This window comes from Pristiophorus japonicus, chromosome 20 (assembly GCF_044704955.1).
Source record: "Pristiophorus japonicus isolate sPriJap1 chromosome 20, sPriJap1.hap1, whole genome shotgun sequence".
NCBI lineage: Eukaryota > Metazoa > Chordata > Chondrichthyes > Pristiophoridae > Pristiophorus > Pristiophorus japonicus.
In genome coordinates, this window is record NC_091996.1 from 63783524 (window position 1) to 63793969 (window position 10446).

A 10446-nucleotide genomic window follows, 5' to 3' on the forward strand; every position below is an offset into this window, starting at 1 on the left:
CTCTCTGTTTTTACCACCAAAGTGGATAACCTCACATTTATCCACATTATACTTCATCTGCCACGCATTTGCCCACTCACCTAACCTATCCAAGTCACTCTGCAGTCTCATAGCATCCTCCTCGCAGCTCACACTGCCACCCAACTTAGTGTCATCCGCAAATTTGGAGATACTACATTTAATCCCCTCGTCTAAATCATTAATGTACAATGTAAACAGCTGGGGCCCCAGCACAGAACCCTGCGCTACCCCACTAGTCACTGCCTGCCATTCCGAAAAGTACCCATTTACTCCTACTCTTTGCTTCCTGTCTGACAACCAGTTCTCAATCCACGTCAGCACACTACCCCCAATCCCATGTGCTTTAACTTTGCACATTAATCTCCTGTGTGGGACCTTGTCGAAAGCCTTCTGAAAGTCCAAATATACCACATCAACTGGTACTCCTTTGTCCACTTTATTGGAAACATCCTCAAAAAATTCCAGAAGATTTGTCAAGCATGATCTCCCTTTCACAAATCCATGCTGACTTGGACCTATCATGTCACCATTTTCCAAATGCGCTGCTATGACATCCTTAATAATTGATTCCATCATTTTACCCACTACTGAGGTCAGGCTGACCGGTCTATAATTCCCTGCTTTCTCTCTCCCTCCTTTTTTAAAAAGTGGGGTTACATTGCTACCCTCCACTCGATAGGAACTGATCCAGAGTCAATGGAATGTTGGAAAATGACTGTCAATGCATCCGCTATTTCCAAGGCCACCTCCTTAAGTACTCTGGGATGCAGTCCATCAGGCCCTGGGGATTTATCGGCCTTCAATCCCATCAATTTCCCCAACACAATTTCCCGACTAATAAAGATTTCCCTCAGTTCCTCCTCCTTAATAGACCCTCTGACCACTTTTATATCCGGAAGGTTGTTTGTGTCCTCCTTAGTGAATACTGAACCAAAGTACTTGTTCAATTGGTCTGCCATTTCTTTGTTCCCCGTTATGACTTCCCCTGATTCTGACTGCAGGGGACCTACGTTTGTCTTTACTAACCTTTTTCTCTTTACATACCTATAGAAACTTTTGCAATCCGCCTTAATGTTCCCTGCAAGCTTCTTCTCGTACTCCATTTTCCCTGCCCTAATCAAACCCTTTGTCCTCCTCTGCTGAGTTCTAAATTTCTCCCAGTCCCCAGGTTCGCTGCTATTTCTGGCCAATTTGTATGCCATTTCCTTGGCTTTAATACTATCCCTGATTTCCCTAGATAGCCACGGTTGAGCCACCTTCCCTTTTTTATTTTTACGCCAGACAGGAATGTACAATTGTTGTAATTCATCCATGCGTTCTCTAAATGTCTGCCATTGCCCATCCACAGTCAACCCCTTAAGTATCATTAGCCAATCTATCTTAGCCAATTCATGCCTCATACCTTCAAAGTTACCCTTCTTTAAGTTCTGGACCATGGTCTCTGAATTAACTGTTTCATTCTCCATCCTAATGCAGAATTCCACCATATTATGGTCACTCTTCCCCAAGGGGCCTCGCACAATGAGATTGCTAATTAATCCTCTCTCATTACACAACACCCAGTCTAAGATGGCCTCCCCCCTAGTTGGTTCCTCGACATATTGGTCTAGAAAACCATCCCTTATGCATTCCAGGAAATCCTCCTCCACCGTATTGCTTCCAGTTTGGCTAGCCCAATCTATGTGCATATTAAAGTCACCCATTATAACTGCTGCACCTTTATTGCATGCACTCCTAATTTCCTGTTTGATGCCCTCCCCAACATCACTACTACTGTTTGGAGGTCTGTACACAACTCCCACTAACGATTTTTGCCCTTTAGTGTTCTGCAGCTCTACCCATATAGATTCCACATCATCCAAGCTAATGTCTTTCCTAACTATTGCATTAATCTCCTCTTTAACCAGCAATGCTACCCCACCTCCTTTTCCTTTTATTCTATCCTTCCTGAATGTTGAATACCCCTGGATGTTGAGTTCCCAGCCCTGATCATCCTGGAGCCACGTCTCCGTAATCCCAATCACATCATATTTGTTAACATCTATTTGCACAGTTAATTCATCCACCTTATTGCGGATACTCCTTGCATTAAGACACAAAGCCTTCAGGCTTGCTTTTTTAACACCCTTTGTCCTTTTAGAATTTTGCTGTACAGTGGCCCTTTTTGTTCTTTGCCTTGGGTTTCTCTGCCCTCCACTTTTACTCATCTCCTTTCTGTCTTTTGCTTTTGCCTCCTTTTTGTCTCCCTCTGTCTCCCTGTATAGGTTCCCATCCCCCTGCAATATTAGTTTAACTCCTCCCCAACAGCACTAGCAAACACTTCCCCCTAGGACATTGGTTCCGGACCTGCCCAGGTGCAGACCGTCCGGTTTGTACTGGTCCCACCTCCCCCAGAACCGGTTCCAATGCCCCAAGAATTTGAATCCCTCCCTGCTGCACCACTGCTCAAGCCATGTATTCATCTGCGCTATCCTGCGATTCCTACTCTGACTAGCACGTGGCACTGGTAGCAATCCCGAGATTACTACTTTTGAGGTCCTACTTTTTAATTTAGCTCCTAGCTCCTTAAATTCTTTTCGTAGGACCTCATCCCTTTTTTTACCTATGTCGTTGGTACCAATGTGCACCACGACAACTGGCTGTTCTCCCATCTAGTTGCTTCTTAAAATGATTCCAGGATTAGTTGTCTCCATTGCTCCATCTGGGGTTCATTCACTGAGACAAACTTTCCATTATTAGTCTTTTACTACTTGGAACCTGCTTCCCCTTAACTCGCAATCACCTCGGATGCCTCCTTTCTGGGATGAATAGTCCAATTGTCTCCAGTCTTTCCTCATAACGCAGACCTTTTATGCTAGGTATGAACCTCATGGACCTTCTCTGCACTGCCCTTCAGCACTTGAATGGCTCCTCTTGTTTTTCAGCAACCAGAACTGGGCGCAGTACTGAACATGGGATCTGACCAAGGCACTGTACAGCTTAATCATGACTTTGACTTGTGATCAGTACAAGTAAAGATTTACATTGGTGAAAAACAAAATGGGGGAAAGACATGAAAACTACAGACCCCTTGAAGATTTCCTTCAATTCAGATGTTTGGATTAGAGGCCAGGTTCACCATCCATGCTAGAAATGAATCTATACATTGATTGGTCTGTCATTCACTTATACTTTCATATTAGTTTCATCCGTACTGCTATTGCCTTGCTATGTAAACTTTGAGGGGGTACCATCGTAAAGCAAATACTGATTAACAAAGTTGCGAGATTAATAAACTTGAAATGTTATTCCATCATCAGAATGCAGTTTATTCTATTGCACTGTTGAATTGATTATACACCTAGCATTTTTTTTTAAACTCAGGGCCTTTGACCTTTATCTTGGTTTATGTGCATGGACTAGTCAGGACAGAAGGTGAAAACACAAAATGTATTTATGCTCTGAATTTGTGTCTAATTTAGATTTCATTTGATGCTCATTCCTCAACATCAACCATTTCCCACCAATAGATTTCAGACACTTCCCTTGATTATTCATGAGGTTTCTCGGTGGTGAGGGCAGACGAGAATCTAAACTACTCAGGATAATATCTAATCCAGGCAATGATGCCACGCCCAAGTAAAATGCATGCAGGACCTCTGGCTGTGGCGTGCCGGTGTCTTATTGAGTGACAAGCAGCTTGTCAAGATTCCATCTTTCTACAGATACATTTGACCATCCATAGCAGATTAAGTAAGCACTACTTGTGCTGTTAAATGTCATGGTCTCTTGGAGAATAACGGCCCAAATGTCCACATCCACTTTGTGTAAACAAAGGACTGAAGCCACGATTCTCTAATTTGGGGAGCAGATAGGGACCAAGATTCTTCAAACTATCTTAAACTAAAGGATTTATGTGGGACATAATGCTTTTCAGGTCAGCATCCTAGCGAGGAGTAGAATATTGTTGAGATCCATGCGAGGGTGCAGTGTAAAGTTCACAAGAACTGTCATTTAGCTGAACTGACTTGTTAGTCTCTTGCTTGCTTTCTTGAGGTTTAATGACATTCAAATAAAAAATGACTCCTGCTTTTCCAAATTTGCCAGTTTTTGGGCTGCTTTCAACCCTACCGAATTTCTTCAGAACCCCCCCCCCCCCCCAACAAAAAACATTTTTTTAATTAACAATAGAAATTACTTTAAAGAGTCCTAGAGAGTGGGAATTCAAACAAAAATGAGAAATGATGGGGCCAATCGTAACTGGCTACTTAAAATCTAGAAATTAGATAAGGCCTCCATCCAGTACTTGTCCCTGAGCAGCCGCCTTCAGGTTTGACGTGGAGGTTGGAAGACTGCTGGCGCACAGGACTGATGCACAATTAAGTCATTGTGACTGTTGCCAGGATACCGGGCATTCACCATCATGATGCACTGGGCGTGGTTGAACACAACTTGCACATTAAGTGAGTGGTAGCCTTTGAGGTTAAGGAACATCTCAGAATTGGTATACGGTGCCCGCAAAACCACGTATGTGCAGTAGGTGGCGCCCAGCACCATGAGGAAGCCTGATATCCTGGCAGTGCCACAATCGCGTTCCTCCTGCTTCTCTCTGTTCAAAGAGAAGACAATGAAGTCCCTTCTCCTGGGGTACAGAGCCTCTGTGACTTCCGAATGCCGCGATGGACGGCAATCTTGGAGATGTTAGCTATGTCTCATGCTCCAGACTGGAAGGATCCAGTGGTGAAAAGAATTGAGGGCCAAGGTGGCCTTGAGAGCTGACTGCAGGAGATGGCAGAGTTCTGTGACCACCTCCTTGGTGAAGCGGAACTTTCCAATACACTGCTCCTGGCTTAGGTTCAGGAAGCAGTGCTCTTTGAAGACTCTAGGTAGGTAAGCCCTCCTGCCCCTGCTCCCTCTGCAAGCATCTTTGCTGCCTCTGCTCCATCCATTTGTCATATCCGAGTGCGAGGGGAACTGCAAGTAGAACTCCCAGACTGGGAACAAACGGTGAGAGCAAAACCTTTCAAGTGAGAAGCAAAGCATCCTGCACTTGCAACAACACTCCATGGGCTCAAAATTGGCCAGGAGTTGCTCCGTTTTTTTTGGAGCAACTTGATTTTTCTGCATATCTTAAAAATCTACATTTTGCACATTCAATTTGCGCTAGTGTAAATGAGTTAGTTAGGATTTTTTTAGTTTAGTTTTATTTTTTTCAAAAGGGAGCATTACCAGCCACCTATGCCCGTTTTGGCTATTTAGGTCACTTTGGCCAGCTAATAGTTACTCCAAACTAACTTAGGCCAGCCTATGTGGCCATTTGTGGCCGCTTGTGAAAGCCCTTGCGGAGAGTTAAGAAATCAGTGCAGGTAGGTACATCGGAGGCCAGCAGAACTTAATGACTTGACTAAAGAACGTGAATAGGATCAAACAGCTATACAGGACATCACATGACAAACTTTGCAAAGTTAATTTACTATACAACAGAAACATTCATGGAAGCTTAAACTACAAAATAAAAGTAAAAATAGTTGAATTAAATTGCCCTAATCTCACAACTAATTTAAACAACTATTTGTTTGCAATGATTATACTGGGCCAAATTTGAGCCCATATTTTCTAAATAAAGTCTACTTCAATAAATAAGATATTCTCTCAGTGTTCCTCCGTTACTGATGTTCTTCTTTCACAATAGCACCAGGTGAATATGCTTGACAAATGGTCATCACTATTCACAAGAGACAAAACATATTTACATAATTCTTTCAAAATATCAAATAAAAAATAGAAGTACCTCCTGCTCGTAATTCTTATGTTATTTTCTCCCAGCCGCCTAAGCTCACCCACCATCAGCCCGCCCCTTACAAACAATCCTACCTCCCGGGGTCAGGGATCAGACACTCCAGGATCAGAACAGCACCTGGGGTCAGAGATCGGACATGTCTGGGGATCAAATCTTCCCTAGAGGTCGGGGATCGGACCGCCCACGGAATTGGAACCCCCTACCCTCATGGGATTGGTGATCGAACCCACCCTGCGGTTCGGAATTTCCCCCGCCCGCCTCACCATCCCTTCTACCCTGGCTTGGGCCCCGCACCAACCTGCTTGTTGTGGCCTTCTATCCAGCGTCCCCGCCCCCGCCCTGCCGACCTGAAGCCAGACTCTCAAACTTCAGCCCGGGAAGGCAGCGGGCTGGCTTGTGCGGGAGGTCACTCAGCCTGGGATAGGGGCGGGACGCACACAGAGACGCTGGGGGACGAGGAGTTACTGCGCATGCGTGCACACTCCAATGCGCATGTGGAGAGCTGTTGGCACTGTTTTTGGCGCAGGGCCCTAGCTCCGCCCCCGAATCGACTGGCCACGCTACGCGAGGACCTGGGAGAGGCCAATCAGCGTGCAAAGTCGGGAGGATTTTTTCCAGCGCACATCTCATCCTAGAAAAGCGGAGCAAGTAGGGTGAGTGCGCCAAAAAACGGTAGGGGCCAAATTTGAGCCCCATGTCACCTCAACAACATTAAACAACTCTAGAATGCTCCAACAAACTTGCACAGGCACCAGAGGAAATTAAAAAGCAAGTCAGCTGCAAGTTGTTGCTGATCCCTTTAAATATTGCTAGTGGGGGAGGGGGGGGTCCTTCCTGCTGCTGAATGCATGGTTCTCTTGTAATGATAAGGAGGGCGCTAAATGGAGTGGCGATGTCCAAAATGGCAGGTTGTGTGTCAAATCAGCGTTGCATACTTACCGATGTCACGATCTGCTACATTTTCATTTCTACGAGCGCAGGCAATGGCAGCGCTGCTGACCTGTCCAAAATGGCGGTGGCTGCGGTACCCACCGGAAGCTTGGAGGCCACCATTTGTTCTTCCAAACCGGCCTTAATAACCGGCGCTAAAAGCTCCAATTTCAGAGTCATGGTCTCATTTATAGTTGAGCACCGCAGTACAAAGTTACTCCATGCTTGAACAGCAGCGCTATAACCTGTTGGATTCAGTATTACTGTCGCAGGCCCCCAAGGTCAGCCAGTCCCAGAACCCCTATTTTTCTTCAAATTGGCTCAGTCCAGCAACTAATTTAAATTTTGACTTGAATAAAATCCATTTTTTTTAAAACATCTGTACAACATTTTGGTGATTAAGAAATACTTACAAGATGTTTATTGCATACATGTTAGTACTGGTACAAAATAGAACTCGTTTATCCTTCCTGGCTGAAGGGACTGACTTGAATTGAAGAATAGATGCACAATTGCAAGTCACTAAAAAAGTGCTACTAAAGGGGTAGGAGGGGACGTCATTTTTCTTAGCATAGGCTATTCCCTCTCTCATTCCAAATGCTGCAATTGCCTTCAGGCACCGAGGCCCTAAGCTCTGGAATTACCTCCCTAAATCTCTCCGCCTCTCTTTCCTCCTCTAAGACGTTCCCCATAACCGACCACTTTTCCAAGCTTTTGGTCATCTGCCCCAATATCTTCTTATGTGGCTCGGTGTCAAATTTTAAACATAAGAACGTAAGAAATAGGAGCAGGAGTAGACCATTTGACCCCTAGAGCCTGCTCCGCCATTGAATAAGATCATGGCTGATCTGATTTTGGCCTCAACTCCACTTCCATTCCCGCTTCCCATAACCCTTGACTCCCTTATCGTTCAAAAATCTGTCTATCTCCACCTTAAATAAAATTCAATGACCCAGCCTCCACAGCTCTCTGGAGTAGAGAATTCCACAGATTCACTTCCCTCAGAGAAGAAATTCCTCCTCGTCTCCGTTTTAAATGGGCGACCCCTTATTCTGAAACTATGGCCCCTAGTTTTGTTTGATAACACTCCTGTGACGTGCCTTGGGACGTTTTACTACATTAAAGGCGCTATATAAATGCAAGTTGTTGTTTTGTTTCCTTCCCACTGTCTCAACCTTTTATACATGATTGCTATGATTAGGTCAACAACTCCATTGTCATTGTATCATACGACTACCAGGATGGTAGAAGGTAAACTGGATGGACCTTGATCTTTTGTCATCTAGCAATTCCTATGTCCCGATGGTTGTCTCTAGTGGTCAAGTACTTCACAGGTCTTTTAGGCAACTGTTGATATTCACCCAAGTGGCCACTTGTCACAACAGAGCCTGAACTGGGACAAGATCAGATCAGATTTCTGTACTTACTAAAATGTTTTTGCTACTGCACCTTAATAAAAATCATTGTGGCAGCAATAGTTTCTGCCTTTGAGTGAATTACATAGACCTTACGGCATAGAAACAGGCCATTGGGCCCAACTGCTCCATGCTGGTGTTTATGCTACACACGAGCCTCCTCCCACCCTATTCATCTCACCCCATCAGCATAATCTTCTATTCCTTTCTCACTCATGTGTTTAATTAGCTTCCACTTAAATGCATCTACTCAACTACTCCTTGTAGTAGCAAGTTCCACATTCTTACCACTCTGGGTAAAGAAGTTTCTCCTGAATTTCGTACTGGATTAGTGACTCTCTTATATTTATGTCTCTCTAGTTTTTGACAGTCCACAAGTGTAAATAATTTCTCTACAACTACCCTATCGCAACTTTAAAGACCCTTCGGCCTTCACTTTTCTGTGTTTGCAATTTTATTTTGGTGCCTGACTGGCTAATACATTGAATGCAAGTTACTGAGAGAAAAAAAAATCTCGCTTGGCATCACCTTGTGGCCAAATGGAGAATACCAGCAGATAGCGCAACAGATTTATAATATGCAGAGACTCTGCGAGAGAGGAGGGGGAGCAGTCTCTATTGATTCTGCCTGCTTCTACATAGGAGAGAGTCTCTCTCAGAGAGGAGAAAGAAGAGGTATCTCTACTACTGCTGTTGAGGTGCTTGGAGAGAGAAGTCAAGAAACACCAGAGGGGAACAATTCAACCACTGCCTCTCTTAATTGCTCTCTACTTTGGGAGAGCGAGAGAGGAGAGAAGAAACTACAATATGCACAGACTGTTATTTTCCTGTGAATTAATTCGATCGCTCAACGTAACTCGTTAATGAAACACAAAGAGCTCTGGCCATCAGTGCCCATGCTGGCAGTTCCTGGCATTGACCCCAAGGTCTTCTGAGGACTCGGTTGGGTGCCAGGTACTGAGGGAGCGCTGCATTGTCAAAGGTGCCGCCTTTCAGATGAGACATTAAACTGAAGCCCAGTTGGCTCTCTCAGATGGACATAAAATATCCCATGACACTATTTCGAAGAAGAGCAGGGCAATTATCCCTGGTGACCTGGCCAATATCCTTCAATCAACATAACAAAAACTGATTATCTGGTCATTATCACATTGCTGCGTTTCCCACATTACAACAGTGACTACACCCCAAAAAGTACTTCATTGGCTGTAAAGTGCTTTGAGCCATCCAGTGGTCGTGAAAGGCACTATATAAATTTAAGTCTTCTTTCAGGTTCAATCCCTGGCGTGTTCTGAGTGAGCGGATCTGAGTCGGGTTTGCACAGACCGAGGATTAAACCTACCTTTGATTGGATGAGACTACTTCCACTGTTACAAGAAGGAGTCTTAAAGAGCTAACATCTACCAGGGCTCCCCATATTAAAAAGTGCCTGAAAATGTAGATCTAGGTAAGTGTGGTGTTACCATTGAAAAAGGGGGTGGGGGCAGATTCCATGTGACTCCGGCTCCTCCATGCTCTGCCGCACAAACTGGGCGAGTGAGCGACCACTCGACCACTGAAGCTGCGCGTGCGCCATTACTCGAGCGTTGCCGCTGCGCATGCGCTCTTGGAAGCCCGCGCAAATTCGGAGGCTAAAACGCCAGTGCGAGGCCGCCATTTTGTGACACCGGTAACCAACGGCCGAGCAGCTCGGGGTGAGGGTGCTCTCGACCCAGTCTTCATTCTGAATTAGGCTTCGGCTTCATGCCGTGAATCCAGGCTACGCTGGCGGTAAGAACCGAATCCCTTCCCCATACTCAATGCGGCTACACTACACACCTTAGCCCCGATGTGGTTCCCGCATTGGCCGGCCTGAATATGCACGATCTCCCGCATGCCGACGGATAGATTTAACCTGATCTCCCCTCAACCAAGAGGTTATGCCCCACAGCCGCCGCTGCGCTTCGCCGATTGGACAGATTAATCCTGTTCCCATCTCTCCATTGGTTCCCTCGCTGTCAATCAACGCGCGCGCCCGCCCACTGCACAGAACGCTTTCTCCTATTGGTTCAATTCAATAGTCCTGCTAGTTTGTGATTGGCTGTGAGCTGCTGTTGCCTGGTAACAAATTTACCCCCTCCCTTTCTACCTAGTGGCAGCTTGTCACAATATTCTGGGCAGGTGCTGACGTCTTGCTAACCATGTGGTCCTGTCAGTGTCTCACCTTAGAGCACCTCACCTCTGCCTTGCAACATATTGGCCCTGAAATTCCCATCGGAGATTTCTTTTGGACGAACGCCTCCGACTGGAGAATTTTTACGAA

The 10446-nt window shown here is 45.4% G+C and overlaps 1 protein-coding gene across 1 annotated transcript in view; it reads right to left on the bottom strand.

Annotated features, from left to right (window-relative positions):
* The window catches only part of LOC139232540 (tubulin beta-2 chain-like), an 83052-nt gene extending 73009 nt beyond the window's left edge, over positions 1-10043 (bottom strand). Inside the window, exon 1 of the mRNA XM_070862895.1 lies at positions 9963-10043. Within this exon, the coding sequence (XP_070718996.1) occupies positions 9963-10019 (57 nt within the window). The 5' untranslated portion in view covers positions 10020-10043. The remainder of the gene's footprint in view (positions 1-9962) is intronic.
* Between the last annotated feature and the right edge of the window lie 403 nt (positions 10044-10446).